The 19058-nt window shown below is 40.5% G+C and overlaps 3 protein-coding genes across 3 annotated transcripts; 2 read left to right on the forward strand and 1 right to left on the reverse strand.

Moving 5' to 3' along the window:
* Window positions 1–1230: 1230 nt before the first annotated feature.
* Window positions 1231–7530, reverse strand: ywhag2 (3-monooxygenase/tryptophan 5-monooxygenase activation protein, gamma polypeptide 2). The gene is made up of 2 exons (XM_007567331.2): window positions 7246–7530; window positions 1231–3376 (listed from the first exon to the last, which is right to left on the reverse strand). Exons 1-2 carry the CDS (start codon window positions 7330–7332, stop codon window positions 2720–2722), a joined length of 744 nt encoding a protein of 247 aa, XP_007567393.1. The 5' UTR covers window positions 7333–7530; the 3' UTR covers window positions 1231–2719.
* Window positions 7531–12400: 4870 nt separating this feature from the next.
* LOC103148523 (RIMS-binding protein 2-like) lies at window positions 12401–15496 on the forward strand. Its single transcript, XM_016679285.1, has 4 exons — window positions 12401–13516; window positions 14568–14724; window positions 15092–15208; window positions 15474–15496. Exons 1-4 carry the CDS (start codon window positions 13295–13297, stop codon window positions 15494–15496), a joined length of 519 nt encoding a protein of 172 aa, XP_016534771.1. The 5' UTR covers window positions 12401–13294.
* LOC107838065 (RIMS-binding protein 2-like) lies at window positions 15240–17504 on the forward strand. The gene is made up of 4 exons (XM_016679305.1): window positions 15240–15630; window positions 16107–16228; window positions 16325–16396; window positions 16493–17504. The coding sequence occupies exons 1-4, from the start codon at window positions 15549–15551 to the stop codon at window positions 16556–16558; spliced, it is 342 nt and encodes a 113-aa protein (XP_016534791.1). The 5' UTR covers window positions 15240–15548; the 3' UTR covers window positions 16559–17504.
* Window positions 17505–19058: the final 1554 nt, after the last annotated feature.

Consider the following 19058-nt stretch of genomic DNA (forward strand, 5'->3'; position numbering starts at 1 on the left):
CTCCTTCAGACTAGCCAGCACCAGTTAGCAAACTGGTAGATGCGCATCAGCTGAGCCCATTATAGAAGCTACTTCTCAAAGCAACGCTGGTAAAAATATTGTTAAAGGTTTAATAGAAGAGCCATATTGTAATGACTTCCTGAAGTTTCACAAAGAACAGGAGTTTTTAAAGAGACAGAAGTCCTATTTCTTATTATAACTGTTACTGTAACAGTTGCTTGATTAATAATACTTACCCTTTAATGCCACTAAATAAAGAGGGATGAGCTGCGTTGACGCAATGATGCCAATACATGGCTAAAATAGACAAAAAATGAATATATAGCTTGATAGCAATAAACAAATAACTTTAATGGACAACAGATGGCAACCAAAAGAATAAAATAAACTCTAACCATACAGGCTGTATCCTCAGTTTCAGCATTAGATCAGATCCTCTGGATCAAACTACCTCATAACTTGTACATGCATGATGCTGAGTCACAGAAACAACAGAATAAAAGCCAAATAAGCAGAAAAAACTGAATGAAAAGTAAAAAAACAAAAAAAAGGAGCAATGCAAAGTCTCTTAGCAACAATGAAAGTCCAAGACATGATTTTCTTTTACAAATAACTTAAAAAAAAAGAAAAAAAAAAGAAAATTGAATTATAATAAAATCGAGCTTTTGGAGCTTCGATACATTTAAAAATAAATCAAAGCAGCTGTGGCACACTGTGAGCTCATGCAGGCTGATTCAGGATGGAGACGCATAATTAGCACACATGAACAAGGTTGTGTTACTGGCCTTAAGGCTTCTGATAGCAAGGCTTCCATCAAACCACCGATTAAAAAAATAATAAAAGTCGATCAACCTGCTGTCCATGTGATATATTATTAATCTATAGAAGTAGCAGCATTAACAACGACAAATCTGTTTAGCAGCTTTTTTTGTGTGTTTGTTCTGAACCTTTAGTTAATTTTCTAGCGTTCTCTGTGGTGTAACGTTGTGCATTAGTGTTTAATGTGCATAACTGTAACATGCATGTTCAAAATAGAATAATAGATTCCCTTTTTTTTAATGCTAGAGATTTACTCGCAAATGAGGCATGTAGAAACGATACAGGCACGGAGAATAAAGCACATGAAACAATAAAACGAGCTACGGACGAAGGGCTTCCTCTTAAAAGCAAAGTGTACTCACGGGTGACGACACAACAATACACTGGACCACCGAGGAAATGGTGCATGTATAATTTAGTCATATTCTTTTTTATTATCATAGCTATTATTCCGGTTCTTGTGCAACTGCTACATAATGACTCACATTCAAGATATTTTTGTCACTCAGGAAAACAGCTAAAAGGTATAAAAACAAATAGAAAAAAAATCAGAAACAAAATATGGTCCATGTAGGCGGATTCATAACGGAAACATTGAGCCTGGAAACATCACCATTGTCATTTCAAACTGGATAGCATGACAGAAAAAAAGTACTTAAATACTGTTCAAAGAACAAAATATATCAATCATTCTTCAAAGTGAAAAAAAAAAACACCAGTCGATAAGATTAAGTAAGCACTGGTGGGTTATTTTTTTTCTCTATTTTTTTGTAAATTATCCTTTTTTTTTCTTTCATTAACAAATTAAATACACATATTGCATGTCACTAAAGCAACGCCCGTTACAGGTCAATTTTTACGATCACCATTTTGGTATAGCAAATCAAAAATAAAATAAAAAATAAATTAGAAATTAAAAAAAAAATCAACATTAGACAAAGCCTGTTTTTTTTTCTCAATCATATGAATACTTAACACCCACAGTATAAGTTAATAAAGTCAAGCTACTGTATATAAATACATCACCAGCATGCACAATATTGAATAAGCAATATTATTGTTGTCATCTTACACTGAAGAAACAGTATAGTAGGCATGTGCATTTAATAAAACGAACACAGAAGTAAACCACAAACTCTGAAGCTGCTTTAATCTGTTTTGGGTTTTTTTTGTCTTTTTTTTCCATTTTTGTAATTCATTTCGTTAAGTCTCTGCCTTTTAGTAACCCTCGCCTCCAAAAGAATCAGTGGCTCCAATAACACAACAGACTTATCCGTAAGATGCCAAAAACATTTAAATTAGCAGTAAGGGAGCTAATTTTGACCTAATTTTCAAAATGAAATAATCGTGTAAAAATTTAGGGGATTTTTGCTGATTTTTCTATTTGTCAGAATAACATCAACAGCTTTCAGGGCCCATTCATCTACTACTGGAACCAATGCAGCCTAGTTTTTTTTTAGTGAGACCTTTTTTTTAAATTCCCCATTCAAGCATTTTCTCTCTCAAGTGACTCAAATGCATCTCTATCACGCAAAATCTAAGTAAGCAGCTTATCTCGACAGAACAAGATCAGTTCCTATGCCAGTGTGAGGCTGCCATTTCAATCCAACAACAACCACTTCAGGCTGATTGACTGACATATCAGTGGTTTTTGGCAAATGTCAAAGAGAAAACCAAGAAGACGGAGGCCCCATCTCTCAACTGTCATATATATTTCTATATATATTTGAACTAAGATTTTAACCTCCCACTCTCACCTCTCTTTTGGATTCTTTTCTTTTAACACATGGAAAAATAAAGAACTGCTGCTGCGGTAGTTTCATCGGCAAAAGCGGCTGCCAAAGTCCACCGGCCCTCCGTAATTTTTTTGACTTTTTGATTTTCGAGGTGAGGCTTCCCTTTAGTTGTTGCCCTCCCCGCCCTCGTCGTCCTGCTGGTCACTTGTCCACAGTGTCAAGTTGTCTCGGAGCAGCTGCATGATGAGAGTGGAGTCTTTGTAGGAGTCCTCGTTGAGGGTGTCCAGCTCGGCGATGGCGTCATCGAAGGCGGTCTTGGCCAGATGGCAGGCCTGCTCTGGGGCGTTCTGGATCTCGTAGTAAAACACAGAGTAGTTGAGAGCCAGGCCCAGGCGGATGGGGTGGGTGGGCTGCATGTGCTCCTTGCTGATCTCGTGGGCCTCGTTGTAGGCCTTCTCCGAGGACTCCACCACCGTGGCCCTCTTCTCGCCGGTGGCCACCTCGGCCAGGTACCGGTAGTAGTCGCCCTTCATCTTCAGGTAGAACACCTTGCTCTCGTGTTGAGTTTCGCTGCAGTTCTTGATCAGAAAGTTGTCCAGGAGGTTGAGCACGTCCTGGCACACGGCCTCCAGCTCTTTCTCAATTTTCTCCCGGTAGGCCCGCACCATCTCAATCTTCTTCTCATTGCCGTCAGCGGAGGTTTTCTGCTCTATGCTGGAGATCACCCTCCAGGAGGAGCGGCGGGCTCCCACCACGTTCTTGTAAGCCACAGACAGCAGGTTCCTCTCCTCGTTGGACAGAGCCTCATTAAGCTCCGTCACCTGAAAGACAGAGCGCAAATACTGTTAATTCTGAAGAGCCATGCCAATTAATCACTAACCTCTCTCACAAACTGGATGAAACCAACAAAGAGAAGTCCATATCTGAGATGCTTCTGGTCATTAACCAAGAAATCATTACTGATATAAATTTGTTATAAAAGAATTAATGATTGCACTTTAAAAATTAGGTAACTTTATGTTATTAAAGGTAAAGTTTAAACAGTAATGATTTCTTAGTTAATGTCAAGTTGTCATAACAAAGACATTTTGAATAATGTCAACTTCATATTAAAAGTGTCATAATTTACCGAATGACGCTTTATGACAACAGTCATAAATATTCATGAAGGCATATTCATCTTCATGACATGTGTAATGACATGTTTATGACAATGTCATGACAGTCTTATTCAACCCCCTTCAAATAAAGTGTTACCGAAACTCATTCTAGGTTAGGTTTAAACACACCAGTTGGGTGAGGAGCTTTTCAGTTTGATTCAGTTTTCCGGCAAGCAACAATCCCAGCCTAATTACCATCAATGATGGACTTCAGTGTGACTCATTCAATGTGTGTTAATGGAAAAAAGTATGTGCATGACACAATGGTCCTTAAATACCCTAACCACACCGTCAAATCGTCACTATGCCAAACCCTCAACCTACAAAGTCAGCTAAATCCTAAATAAATCGACTGACACAGGGCTGTTACTACTATGCTTGGCGTCTCTGAGGTGTAACCATGGCAGGTTGATTCCAAGCCCTCAATCACCTTTGATCTCCCAGAGTAATTTACAAAATTAAGCCACCATGGAGTAGCCAAGGAGGCAGGGGCAATTGAGTGTTATTTCTAAGATAAGAGTCAGAAACCTCTTATTAAGCACACATCATTTCAGTGCAGTTTTATTTTCCATTGATGAAACGTCCTCTGGCTGAATTCCAGTGACTTGACGCATCTCACTGCAACCCTTCCAGTAGGCGTTGGTGGAGATAAATAGTGAGTTTGAATTACTGACTCACCTTAAATCTATTGGCCCTATGGTCACTGTCGAGCCACAAAACCTGCTCACCTCCACCTCCGTTGGCTGATATGGGGTTTTGACAACCATGGCTGGAGCAGGGTCACCTCAATCTTCTCAAGTGACTAAGGGTGCATTCACACCAGCCCTGTTTAGTTCGCTTTAATTCAACTCTAGTTCATTTGCCTAGAAAATACAGTTTGTTTGGAGTGATGTGACCAATAAAAAGGTCCACTAATAAACCTAGGCTTCTGTTCAGTTGAAGTGAACTCTGGTGCGGTTTGAATGCATATGTGAACGCCAAGCGGACCAGAGTCCACTCCAAAGGCATGAAGCAGCCTGTACCGCAAGGCATCCTGGGTAAATACAAATAAAACAAATACGAGAGTCGTGTAATGTAACTCAATTTCTTTTTATAGGAGCTTGCGCCCAGTGTTTCCTTCAGTGGTTCTTGGTGCAGCGCCACCACAGGCGAGGGCGGGAAACTGTTTTTCTAAAGGTTTGTTTTTTTTTTTTTATACAATGCAGTGTGAAAATGAACTGCACCAGCTGAAAATGTAACAAACGTTGCGATTTTGGTCCCCAGTTGAACCATGTCTACCGCACTATCAGGTGTGAAAACACCCTTAAAAAGGCTATAGAACATTCAAAGCCCTCCAATGTATTTAGGAGGGGAAAAAAACTCCTTCAAATTCATCTACAGCTTCCTTTTCCTCTGATTCCAATGAAATCAGATCCCTGAGAATGAACTTTAATAATGATTTCTCTGGAGGGAAGCAATCATTAGATTTTTCTAGCTGTACTCATTTGGCTGCCGACCGTCCTTCTTCCACGGCAAAGAGGATGAACAATATTTCACTCATCATGCGCAATTCCCAGTTTCCATGGCAATCCATTCATTTAGTGCACCAGTAGTTCCAGCTGCCACGTGTGCAGCTAATGCCAGCTAGCGAGAAATGATATTCAAGATTGTTGGGGGGTTACCAGGAAGGGTTGCAGGGTGAAGGGAGAGGAAAGGCAAGAGAAGGAGGGACAGAGACGGTTAATGTGCTCTCACGGGGACTGGAGCAGGGAGGTGGGTGGGGCGGGCGGCTGCAGTGTAAGTGAAAACCGTGACTACACGGGCGGTTCACATGTCCCAGTGACCTTCTCTCTGGCTCAAAATGACCTTTTTACCTTTAGTGACATCACTCTGAGCCGAGCCTTTATATTTAGACTGCATAGGTTGGATCGGACCGTAGATCTGGTCGGGTTAAAACTGATCACACAGAAAACACAGGTAATGCCTGTTTGCTATGGGAGGAGCAATTATTTCTCATTTACTGTTCAGTGCTCAGGATGGAGGAAGGTGACATCACAGCGAGTGGGTGGAGAGGGGATGGACTCGTCCAAGCTTCCTTCGACTCCTCAGTGTTAAGTTCAGGAACAAACCATTGATTGGTTCAATTCTTAATATTCTGTAAAAGAAAATGTGCTGGTATCAATATTTTTGATGATTTCAAGTGAATATGCTTTAGTTTTAGAGCATATTTCTCATGAGGCTAACATGAAGGCGACAGGGCCTCCCCGTTCCGTGGGCCGCGATGGCATAGGGATTTCCCTTGGTTAGAGGCTGTTTGGGCCCAGTTTGGACCTGCCTGACACAGCAGATTGGACAGAAGGGAATGGAATCCCTTCTTGCAATGATAAATGATGCACGAGGTAGTGAAACGGTTTCTTCAATTAGCAGAGATGGTTTTAATCTGGGTGTCAGCTCAAGAATGTTGCCGGTACCAGTGACACAGCGATTTTTTTTCAATCCTGATATGTCATAAAAGGAGGCAGGAGAAAAAAGGAAAAAGGGAGGAAGAGAGGCAAGCAGACAAAGGATCTGTTCTCAGCATTGACCAATAAGAGCTGAGGAGCTAATATGAGACAACCCATCCATGTCATCCACTTCACATCAGCTATTACACCGTTAAATCAGGAGCTGTTAACCTGAAAACGACTCTGAATTGCTGCATCAGATGCACGCCGAGGAGATGGCAGAGGAAGAAATCTGCTCAAACTGACTCACTGCAGTATGACAGAGAATGTTCCAGAGAGAACCTGCTGAATCCTACCTTTTGTTTCAAAGGAGAGAGCAGCTCCTGTTGGGTGTGTTTGAGTAAAAGGTTGGATAAAACATGTTGAAAAGGAGCAGTAGTGTATAATTAATGACAAAGACAAGGAGAAGGAGGAGGAGGTGTGGGAGTAAGGTGGGGGGAGGGAGGTGGTGATGGAGATGGTGAAGGAGGAAGAGGAGGAGGAGGAGGCAGCAGAAGATGATAGGCTTTCTTTTTTTTATTTCTGAGGAAACTCACATTGCTCCCAGCACCTCTTCCTCCCAAAACGGAGGAAAATGAGACAGAGCAGTACCGGAAGATTAAATCATGAATACGACATTAAGAAATCTGTTGATGCATTGCAGCAGCACCGTCACTCTGATGCCGGGCTCCTGTCTCAGTCCACAGATGAACATCAGGGCCTGCACACGTTCTCATTGTAACATCCTCTGAGTCGACAGAAAGGCACCGCCCAGTGAGCAGCGGCAGTAGCAGAACAAGGCCTGGACCCGACTCAGAGGACAGGGGTAGGGGTGGGGGAGGAGGCGGGGGGGCTGGACCCAACTCAGAGGACAAATGGGGGTTGAGGGGGTGAGCTGCAATCCAGCTGATGACAATGTAATAAAGAGATTTACAGCTATTTTACAGCAGCTGCTGAGTGTGGTAGCTGTTAAAACGGAGCTAACAAGAACCAGAAGCACATTCCCACCCATCCCTCAGTCATCATCATCATCATCATCATCCCCCCCTACTGTTGGATTGGACTTACCGACTTCATGGCTGCTGCCATATCATCATATCTCTCTGCCTGCTCGGCCAGCCTGGCTTTCTGCACCAGCTGCTCGCGGTCGACCATTTTCTCTACTGGTTAGTGCTGGGAGGGGACGGGGGGCTTTGCTCGGTCGAGCTGCGCGACGTGGGCTTCGTGGATGAAAACGGTTGATATTTGAAATCGCAATGCAGTGAAATCCTAGGCGAAGCGAGTGCTGCAGCTGTTCCCTGCTGTCTGTCTGAGGCTCAGCGCAGACGGGACACCCTCTCTCCTCTCCCTCTCTTTCTCTCTCTCCTCTCTCTACCCCCCTCCCTACATGCCTTCCTCCTCCTTCTCCTCCTCCTCCTCTTCCTCCTCTTCACACACTCTCCATGGGCTGCGTCATCACTCGGGAAGGTGGGTGTCTGTGCAAATGATGTAACACTCCATACATGGGAGACAGACAGACATGAGCAGGAGGATGGGGATGGATGGCACTGAAGGCCTTCTGGGAAATGGAGTTTATTGAAGTGGCAGCAGCATGCTGGTGCAGAAAGCAGGGAATCAACTGACAGTGAATGGTAAGCTGTTATAAGACATTATCGAACATAAAATACATTTATAGGGTGTTCTTTCTCCACTGGTAGTCCAGTAACATTTGTTACATTTTCAGCTTTGAAACCCTTTGAAAAATATGTTCCCCTCCTCGCCTGTGGTGGCGCTGCAACAAGAACCACTGAAGGAAACGAGAGGAAAACCTCTGAAGAAGATATGAGCGCAACTTCCTTTCTTCACAAAATGTAAACAGATGGAGTGGCCTCCGATTTTAGCAGTAGTAGGATTTCTCTTTTTGTCTTTGCTGAAAGACCATGAGCCATTTCTCCTGCTAGCGCGAGACTTGCTGTATTTACCCAGAATGCCCTGAACTCTAGTTGAGCGGTTCAGCGTTCACATATGCATTAGAACCACACCAGAGTTCACTTCAACCAAAGAGGGTGTGGTTGTGAGGCCTTGTGGCGTTACGGGGATTTGAGGGGCTGGAGGTCTCAGGCTGACCCTGATGAGATGCCGCCCTGGACGGATGCCCATGTCACCCATATCAGAAACTGCCACTGTGTCTGTGCTTCAACAGGCCTGGGTACTTGCATACCAAGGAAGTAATTGAGCCATTTTGATTCAGGCTTGTTGAACCAGGCGCTCATCTAAATAGATCTTAGTGCAACTGACTGGCTTCAGAGCTCATATAATTAGCAGACAGAGTCCACCTGTGTGTAATTTAACCTCAGTATAAAAACAGTTGTCTGAGAACATCAGAAAACAAATGGAATCACGAAGACCAAGTACCACAGCAGACAGGTCAGAGAGGACGTTACGGAGGAGTTTAAGGTAGAGTTAGGTTGTAAAGTTATGTCCCGAGATAATAAAGTATATGCCACAAAATGGGAAATTAACACCACAAATACAAACCTTCCACAACTCGTTAAGAAGAGAGTTAAATAACATGAGGGTGGTCCCTGATCATTGTAGAGAAACTGCAGAAATTCACACTTTTGGTAAGAAAATTTGCTGAGAGTTCACCAATAAGTTGCTTGCTCTCAAAATCTGATCCACATAGAGGAATAGCAAGAAGAAAGACATTCTAAATCTAAAAAAATCCCAGCCCATAGCTACATAGACGAAACGGTAAACCTGGTGAAGAAGCCTGTCTGGTCAGATGAGACCAACATCAAAGTTTTTGGCCAACATACAAAACACCACAAGTGGAGGAAAATCAACCATGTAGATCCCAGCAAGTTTCAGATTTAATGGGAAGATTGGAGCTACATTTAGTTGTGTCCTGAAAAACAAAACTGCTTATTGGACAGATTTTCCAATAATGTCCTCCTCAAGTCTCTTGAGCTCCTGCTCAAAATAACTTGAGACTTGAGCAGGAGCAGAACTTCACCTTACAGGAGCAGAACAATAAGAACAAAGGGACAGTTTAGGTTAATTCACTGTCATATGTTAGTTTGCATACACTCTCCATTCAGTTAACTCTTCAGACTTACCAAAAAGTATTTGCAGCTATCATTGAGGTGATGTCATATTTTGTTGGTCTGTGACATAAAATTACAATATAAAACATAGACCAAAAAGTAAAAAAAAAAGAATTAAAAAGACTCAGGGTTAGAGATACTGATTTGTAAACCTCTATAAAAGATTTCAGCTTGAACAACTACTCACTAGAATATTTAATATCTCTCATTTTATTTAAAATTTTGATTTTAAACCTCAATTACAACTCTAGGTCATCAAGATTTGTCATCGTTTGATTTTGATATATAGGGTAAAGTAAAAAATTTGATTAATTTAAAATCACCTCAAGGATTTTTCTACTGTAACTGTTTAAATATCAATAGGCTTTGTTTGTATTTTGATCTGGAGATATTTTGATTTCAGATTCTTAATCAGACTGAGTTTTTCTCACCATGCTCTCTCCCAACCTGCAACTTTAGCTGTTACAGCTCCACCTTCTGGTCAGGATCAGTAAAGAAACCGTGGGACTGTTAGTAAAAACCTGCTCGAATGAAACTTAAGAAAGACTGTTCCAGTACAAGCATTAATGATTTAGCTTCACTTTCTTTACTTCTTTCACTTCTGGGGAAATTCATGTGTTACACTGTGCAAACATTTAACCTGATAAAACAAAATGCAGAGTAATTAGGTAGGATAAGCATGTTCTGAACTGGCTCCTTCGAGTATCGGGTGTCTCATATCTGATGTGACTGTGTGTTAATATTTGTGTTCCCAATAAACCCTCTGGATTAATCAGAAAAATGTTGATCACGCTTGAATTATATTGTCTCTCATTTAAAGTCTGGAAGAAAAAAACTACAAGAACACAAGAAAAAAAATATTTCTACCCATCCATCCATCTATTAACTTGTGCTTTTCCAGGGTTGGATAGCATATCTCTGCCAGATAAAAAAAATACATGATAGCCAGTGAAACAGACAGTGGTAGTGGAAAGTGAAACAGATTCAGAGCTCTCGCTCTGATGTCACTGATGGATCTCAGTGACATAATTTTTATTCTGTTTCCTACATTTGTTCAGATTGGGGTATAACCTGTTTATTTTTTTGTTGGTTTTTTTTAGCATATTAGCCGACATCCTGTTGTCAAGCAGGTTTTGTTTAAATTGCTTCTTGAATCTAAAGGCCTGTAGCCTGAGTGGCTAATGTGGTTTGTCACGGTGAATTCATAATATAACAAGAGGCAAATAATTTTTAGAAGAGGATGGATTTGAGTTTCTGTTAAGAAAATAATAATCAGAACAAATGTCTGACTTAAAATCAAATTTGTTTGGTGACATGTAAGCGTGGCAGTAAAATCTCTAGGGGAAGCCGGGGTAGCCTACATACTTTTCCACTGTAAGTAATTACAATTTAAACAGTACTCTGAGTACTTTTCTTTTGGCACCTAAATTTCAGGTTTCACCAGCATACCTAAGTAAATGATTTTGGTCTGCCTGCCCAACATTATCAGTGGACCCCGTCTGGCAATGTCTTACAAAAGTTTCTGGAGTTTGTGAATGCTCTGCTGTTCAGAGCGAGACCACAGAAAAACGTAGCAAAGCACACAAACCCCCAAATTTTGCAGCGCTCTAAGAAGCCACAAGGTAGTTTATTTTTACACTGCAACTGAAATGTGTGTGTGGTTTGCAGACTGGGTAGCATGATTTGTGTGAAATAATCAGCAAGCTTCATACATTGCGCATTTATTTGGTACGTCCTGTTCACATACTTAAACTCCTGTTAGTTTGGGTATGGATTTTATTTTTTGATGACAAAATGTCAGCAGTTGTTAGCAGCTCTTTTGTGGGAATCATTCTGCTTGGACGCTGACATTGGCTAGTGGTAAAAGTTTCACGTTTAGAAAATCTTGTTCTGGTGGGATTTGTTGATAGTTACAATGCAAGTCTATTTGAGGTTTTGGTGGAAAAAAGTGCCAAGCTGAGCTGCACCCCATTCAGTGTTCAGTTGTTTATTGTTTAAAATGTTCACATACTAATGTCTTCTTACACATTTTATCCCTAGAAAAGAAATGTATTTATTTGCACTTAAAAAACAAAAATGTACAATTTTAAGAAAATTCCTACTGAGGTTAAAACTAGGCTTAATAACTAGTACAGCCCTCGCTGTTATGAGTAGAGTTAAAACAACTTTAGTGAGTAACCACTACTGGTCTGAGTAAGGTTTGCTCCACTTTTCTCTCTAGGATGTAACATTATTAAGTTTTTTCATGTTCAGTCCATTTCAAATCACAGCATCTCAATAAGATCCAGATCTGGGCTTTGACTCAACTCAGGATTTTCCATTTTTGATTTCTTTGGTGGATTTATTGGTATGTTTTGGGTCACTGACCACATTGAAATGTCAATTTCTGCTTCAGGTTTATTTTTCTCAGGTTTATTTTTCTCACGTTTCACATTTTCCTCTTATATAAGTGCACCATGAATTTTATACGATGTAATCGAAAGTGGATGTGACCATGACACATCCACTTTCATGCTTCACAGTTGTTAAGAAGCTCTTTTCTAGGACTGCTATAAAATGTCCTCAGTTCTGGTGTCCAAATAATTCAGACTCATCCGTCTAATGAACACTAATCCTAGAATCCCAATCTTTGACTATGTTCTTTCTGGCAACTTGAGGTTTTTCGTTGTTCTCTGAGAGTAAATGTTTCCTGTTGTTTTTTTTAAATTGTTTATTAAGAAACAATTACTTTAGAGTGCAGTTGAGGATTAAAACCTCTGTAGTCACAGGGCTGTAATAGTGAGTAGTGTCTCCTGAAACATTTTGTTGAGAACTTACATTTGTCTACAGCTGCTGCTAATGGAAAAAATTCCAATACAGTGCAGACACTGTATTGCAACTTAATCTAAATACATCTGAGAATAATATTATTTAAACTACGGGCATCATGAAATTATTGGGACAGGAAAATGAATCCAAGGATAATTAATTAGCTAGTTACTGATTAGCTTATTAGACATTTCTTTGCTCTATTGACCATATTTCTTCCCTTGTCAAAGAAGAATTTCTGTTGCCAGTTTTGACAGATAATAAAGCTTTTCTATTCTATTCTATTCTATTCTATTCTATTCTATTCTATTCTATTCTATTCTATTCTATTCTATTCTAGCCTAGTCTAGCACAGCCTAGCCTAACCTAGTCTAGTCTACTTTTCCTGGGTTCCTCTTGAACATTGACTATGAATAAATTTTGAAACCAATACAATTAACGATTATCTGTTAGCTTGTGTTGGCATATTACATGAAATCACCATAAAGCACATTGAGGTCTGTGATTGAAACATGACAAAAATGTTGTAACGTTCAAGGCGCTGTATGTGTGTGGGAAAACAAGTCGGACATGTCCAACCCAGATCTTTCAAAATCAGTTTTCCTTTTACATTTCAGTCCATCCATCACAGAACCTGTCAAAACTTTTGTTTCTTTTAGGAGCAGCTTGTCACCTGCCCTGCCGACTAAAGGTCAAGAGAGGAAGTGTTTATTTCCAGGGCCTGTAAACTGGGTCAAGCCATCTAAGCAGGAAGTGGAAGAGTTTAAAAAATGGCCCTAATCAAGGCAAAGTATTCACACTGTCATCTTTACTGCAGACAAACGGTTCAGATTGAATAACTGTGCTTGACTCGTCATAGAATTGATTGGAAGTTATTTAATTTTATTTCTTAAACAGTTCTTTGTTCAGTATTAATGTAAAGAACTCCTAAACGGTCACTACATACTCCACATTTACCTTCTTGTTGTCTCTAAGATGCAAAGAAAAAGGTAGATCATTGACTCGATGCTTTCAATTGAAGTCTTCCCTCTCATTTGTTTTCAAACTGCAGTCTTACTGAACAGTCTTTGCTGAACTAATGAATTCATCTACTTGCTTCAAAGAGGATTACAGCTCCTTCTGCTTAGCTTAGTTACCTCAAATTAGGATGAAGCTAAAGAGAGGTCTGCTGTCTACAGCAGCCATCTGTCTGCCAGGTGGACGGTTGGGAGCTGCCGCCGCCGATGGAGACCAGACTAGAGCTGGATGTGTTGATATACCCTGACGAGGTGAGGGTCGCCACCCCGGAGGACCTCAGGCAGTGGGACCTGGAGACCGCCAGCCAGGTCTCCATCCCCACCGTTCGACTCTTTGTGGCGCTTTACCCGTACAACCCGGCCGCCATGTCTCCCAACCCCGACACGGCGGCGGAGGAGTTGCCCTTTGTGCCAGGCCAGATCATCAAGGTAAAGACGCTTCACCGCCATAAAAGGTTTTATGTTTTAGTGATTCTCTGCAATGTGTGTTGTGCTTCCTCATTTTCAATCTGCAAAGAGGTTTCTTTGAAATTACATGCTGCAGCTATTTCCTGTTTGTGCAGACCCACTGAACATGTACAGAGACATGAACTCTTCTCTTGAGTTCCTGTAACTGTTTTTTTTTTTTTTTGCTGCTCATTTAGGTTACTTGCCGCCGTTTTTCACTCAGTTCTCGGTCTCACCCACACACACACACACGCACACACACCCCCACGCACGCACACGCACACGCACACACAGGTATTTCTAACAGTATTAGAACATTCGGTAACACTTTATTTGAAGGGGTGTACATAATACTGACACGACACTGTCATAAACATGACATAACATCTGTCATGAACATAAAGAAGTCTTTATGAATGTTTATGACAGTTGTCATGAAATGTTATTCAGTAAATAATAACACTTTTAATGCAAAGTTGCTGTAAAAGTTGCACTAAAAGTCCATTAAAAGTGCCAACTTTACATGATTTTGTAAATTATGATAATTTAATGCAAAGTTGGCATTTTTAATGGACTTTCAATGCAACTTTTAGAGCAACTTTGCTTTGTTTTTTTTCCACATTAAATAAGATGGGCATTTTTACAAAGATAGAAAAACAATGTAACAGTGTGAGTTTTCTAATTATATTTTTATTTACATGTGAATGAAAAAATGAGGTCAATTTCTTCAAACGGCAATCAAACTCTGCTTTTTGCATGTTTTAAATGGTACGTCAGTAATTCATGTTCAGTATTGCGTTTCGAGTCTTTTAATGTGGAAGGCCTCTTTGTCGCTATATGCTAAAATAAACATTCTTAAAACTTTAACTGGGCCACTTCAGAACATTAATAATTTTACTACCTGTCAGAAAGTCAGGAGAAACACCTTAGCAAAATTAGCAACCTGACAATGTTCTGAAAAAGCAACCTAAACAAGTGCACACATTAGTATTCGAACAAAGAGGTGAGACGTGCGGTCTGTGTGCCTCTCCAGGTGTTTGGAGACAAGGACTCTGACGGTTTCTACCATGGAGAGTCCGGTGGTCTCTCCGGCTACGTGCCAAGCAACATGGTGGCTGAAGTCCCAGTGGACGACGAGTACCTGAAGCACGTTCTCATGCAGCAGGGTTTCCTGCCTGTGGATCACGCAGGTACCAATGCTTCATTTTCTGCAAGAAGATCAGACTGTGACAGACAATAGAGAGAAAATGAGCCTAAATCAGAAAAAACTCATTTTGCTCTCAAGTATCTTTAATGTTGTTGGCTGGAAAAATCTGATTAGAGCTAAACCCTCTTCCAGTTCCTCTGTGCTCATGTGCAAGGTTAGCTTAGAGCAGTTTGCTTTATGTAGGAAGTGGTTACAAAAAAAAAATATTTAGCAATTTGTCTTTGTGGGTTTGTAAGGCAAGCTTAAGATTTAAATACAGCTTCTCTACTTGTTTTTTCTTCTTCTTCTTCTTCTTTATTTTACTCTTGTTTTAATTTCAAAATTTAATTTCAACATTTTCTGCAAAACAGGTATGTCTTTAACACCAGAGCTAAGCGATGCTGGCAGCATTCGTGAAGATGTGATTGTTAGAAGAATGGTGGCCTTATTCGACTACGATCCATGGGAAAACTCCCCCAACATGGACAGTGNGTCAGTAATTCATGTTCAGTATTGCGTTTCGAGTCTTTTAATGTGGAAGGCCTCTTTGTCGCTATATGCTAAAATAAACATTCTTAAAACTTTAACTGGGCCACTTCAGAACATTAATAATTTTACTACCTGTCAGAAAGTCAGGAGAAACACCTTAGCAAAATTAGCAACCTGACAATGTTCTGAAAAAGCAACCTAAACAAGTGCACACATTAGTATTCGAACAAAGAGGTGAGACGTGCGGTCTGTGTGCCTCTCCAGGTGTTTGGAGACAAGGACTCTGACGGTTTCTACCATGGAGAGTCCGGTGGTCTCTCCGGCTACGTGCCAAGCAACATGGTGGCTGAAGTCCCAGTGGACGACGAGTACCTGAAGCACGTTCTCATGCAGCAGGGTTTCCTGCCTGTGGATCACGCAGGTACCAATGCTTCATTTTCTGCAAGAAGATCAGACTGTGACAGACAATAGAGAGAAAATGAGCCTAAATCAGAAAAAACTCATTTTGCACTCAAGTATCTTTAATGTTGTTGGCTGGAAAAATCTGATTAGAGCTAAACCCTCTTCCAGTTCCTCTGTGCTCATGTGCAAGGTTAGCTTAGAGCAGTTTGCTTTATGTAGGAAGTGGTTACAAAAAAAAAAAAAAAAATAGCATTTTGTCTTTGTGGGTTTATAAGGCAAAGCTTAAGATTTAAATACAACTTCTCTACTTGTTTTTTTTCCTTCTTCTTCTTCTTCCTCTTCTTCTTCTTCTTCTTCTTCTTCTTCTTCTTCTTCTTCTTCTTCTTCTTCTTCTCCTTCTTCTTCTTCTTCTTCTTCTTCTTCTTCTTCTTCTTCTTCTTTATTTTACTCTTGTTTTAATTTCAAAATTTAATTTCAACATTTTCTGCAAAACAGGTATGTCTTTAACACCAGAGCTAAGCGATGCTGGCAGCATTCGTGAAGATGTGATTGTTAGAAGAATGGTGGCCTTATTCGACTACGATCCATGGGAAAACTCCCCCAACATGGACAGTGAAGTGAGCGCTTCAAAAGTCAAACTAACCACAGATTTCTCGATATTACCTATCTGTAAGGGGGTCTCCCACCCTAAAATGAATTTTCTTGGGTTTCAGGCTGAACTGGGCTTTCGATCCGGAGACATCATTTACGTGTTGGGTGACATGGATCAAGACGGTTTTTACTTTGTGAGCACAAACTCTGCTGTGACTCTATGACTGATTTCTAATTTAATGTTTGCATAGAAGTTCATTTTCCCCCCCCCCCCCCCCTTTTTTTTAAAGGGAGATCTTCACGGAAGACAAGGTTTGGTTCCCTCGAACTTCCTGCAGCCCTTACCCTGGAACTAGACGCCATGCTAACACCTCTGCTACTAATGCCAAGTCACAGACACAATCAAATCAGCAGCTTTTACTGAGAAAATGTAAATATGTGTCAAATATTTGTATATATTTTTATTTTATATAGTAGTGTTGCATTACTTTTGCTGTAGAAAGCCTTTAAAGTATGACAAATAGCCCAACACAACAATCAGGATGATGAACAATGAAGAGAAACAAGTTATAGGATAAGATTCTTTATTGATCATTTTAAAGAAAAACTGCAACTCACCTTATAGGGGGAAAAAAGACAATTTTTAAAACCATGTTTTATTTAATCAGGAATATATTCTTTTGTAATCCAGTAAAACTATTTCCAGAGAATTTAACTTGATGGATGTCTGGCGACTTCTAGCCTTAAAAAAATACACTTTTAGTCACAGCATTGTGCAGACCAGAGTGTATGAATGTAGTTTGCCTTACATTGTGTTCATCTGCTTTCTGTAACATGCCTACTCTCGGATGGAAGAGATAATAAATAACATATTAAAACATTCACGTAAAACAAAAAAGCTCAGAAAACCCGAGTTAAAGCAACAACTGCAACATCATGCTTCCATCTACAGATCAGAGTTAATCATTTTCTCAATAAATGTTACCAATATTAACATCAATCTGTTGGTTAATTGAACATTGTACAAAGTGTACAAAAGTTCAAATCAAACGTATGAACTTCGACATCATCCGGCTTGGTTCTTCTTTCACTCTCCTCTGCAGCTAACAGTATACTCATCCATAAAGTAGGAAACACTACACTGTATAGTGAAGTTTAGTAGTGCTTTCTACTTTATGGGTGACAACACTGTATGTCAGTATCTTCTGGGTGCTCCCGCTCAAACTCCGAAGACCGACGGTGAAGGTGAAGGCTGGTTTCCACAAACTTCTAACTCAACATCATTCAATTTAAACAAAAAAACTACTGCAGCTTAGTGTATAATCAAGTTGATAATGAAGCATGAAGCATGTAAAAAGAGACAAAGCGGTAAAAAACAAGTTTCTTGATGATTAGATAAACCCACTTGTCAAGATCTTACCAACGTTTCGACTCCTGAAGAAGAGAGGAAACCCAGAAGTGAGCGCGATCTTTTTATTAACCCTGTCTGAGCCACGTGGTCAACACAGGAAAAGCTCACACACACACACACACACACACACACACACACACACACACACACACACACACACACACACACACTTGTGGTTAGTATGCTGAAGTGTCTGAACACATCCCTAAAGCTGAAATAAAAGTTAATTGCCATAAAATAGAATGTTTTTCTATCTTTCTTTATGTTTTTGTTTTCATTATTTGGTTTTTGAACTTGTGGCTGATGTGACTCAAATTACTCATCCATTTTGTTTTGTAACTTTTTGATATTTCATCCTAAATCAAATAGTTCAATTGGATGTTCTTTGATGTTGCAAAAGTGTCTGAATTCATGCACTTTCAATGATCGCTCTTTTGTCAGCTTGAATGTACAGTTAGAAGACACTCATGCGTAGACGAGGATGCAAATTCAAACTCTGAACCCATGAATGCATCACTGCTGCTGCTGCTGCTGCTGCCTCCCTTTTAAGGAAATAACCCTGAAAGATGAAGCCTTGCATTGGCGGCAAATTTGGACTCTATTGATTCCAGACATCAATAAAAATTCACATGAAAAAAATGATCAGAAAGCTTAAATTTCAGGAGAACTTAAGGTTAAAAAAATAAATTTAAAAAAAGGATGGAAGCCATGCAGGTGTAGCATTCTGCGTTTCAGATTACAGGAAGGTCTTCATATGTTCACCGTGTTTCTGAGAACTTCACGCCTGCCCTCTGTGTGTGATAAGGTGTGTGTGTGTGGTGGTGGGGGGGGGTGTTGCAGAGGCTTCCCCATCCCCAAGCGAGGCAGTGCGCGCTCTGCTCTGCAATGTGCATGCAGCAACAGAAACTTTGCAAACGGAGCAGAGACGGCCTTGTGTCCTCCGTTGTCACAACAACGGCAAACCTCAGAGTCACACCAAGAGAAATAAGAGGAAGTTGGGGGAGGGGGATGGGCGGCGATCAAACTGAGAAAAGATGGCCCTGTTAGAAAAGAAAAAAAAGAGAGAGAGAAGCAGTGGTGCTAAAAATATTAAAAGTGCATGAACCGACAATAAATTTAACTCGACTGAACGCTAAGAAAGCAAATATGAATGCAGAAGAAAAAAGAAAAAAAGCGTGCTCATGTTGGTCAGAATGTGTGCGTGTGTGTGTGTGTGTGTGTGTGTTCAGAGTGAACCCATGGTAGGAGAGCATGACTGTGCAGCCTGCAGATTATGTCAGCACTGTTGCACCCAGAGCTCTGCTTGCGTTACACGTCTATTCCTGTGCAACGCGAGACTGCATCCAGAAATATCAGCGCGCTGAGCTGACAGAGATAGATGGCATCAGGGAGCCAGGAGCCCAAAACGTCCAAGTACAGCATCACATCACTGAGCACTGGATAAT

This window comes from Poecilia formosa, unplaced genomic scaffold (assembly GCF_000485575.1).
Source record: "Poecilia formosa unplaced genomic scaffold, Poecilia_formosa-5.1.2 Scaffold207, whole genome shotgun sequence".
In the NCBI taxonomy this organism is placed as follows: domain Eukaryota; kingdom Metazoa; phylum Chordata; class Actinopteri; order Cyprinodontiformes; family Poeciliidae; genus Poecilia; species Poecilia formosa.

Bases quoted from the DNA above. Each gene is read 5' to 3' on its own strand.
- ywhag2 (XM_007567331.2), bottom strand. From the start codon at position 7,332: ATGGTCGACCGCGAGCAGCTGGTGCAGAAAGCCAGGCTGGCCGAGCAG. The intron at 3,377-7,245 runs GTAAGTCCAATC...TCTGTCTTTCAG, and splicing joins TGGCAGCAGCCATGAAGTCG to GTGACGGAGCTTAATGAGGC.
- LOC103148523 (XM_016679285.1), top strand. From the start codon at position 13,295: ATGGAGACCAGACTAGAGCTGGATGTGTTGATATACCCTGACGAGGTG. The intron at 13,517-14,567 runs GTAAAGACGCTT...GTGCCTCTCCAG, and splicing joins TGCCAGGCCAGATCATCAAG to GTGTTTGGAGACAAGGACTC. The intron at 14,725-15,091 runs GTACCAATGCTT...TCTGCAAAACAG, and splicing joins CCTGCCTGTGGATCACGCAG to GTATGTCTTTAACACCAGAG.
- LOC107838065 (XM_016679305.1), top strand. From the start codon at position 15,549: ATGGTGGCTGAAGTCCCAGTGGACGACGAGTACCTGAAGCACGTTCTC. The intron at 15,631-16,106 runs GTACCAATGCTT...TCTGCAAAACAG, and splicing joins CCTGCCTGTGGATCACGCAG to GTATGTCTTTAACACCAGAG. The intron at 16,397-16,492 runs GTGAGCACAAAC...TTTTTTTTAAAG, and splicing joins ATCAAGACGGTTTTTACTTT to GGAGATCTTCACGGAAGACA.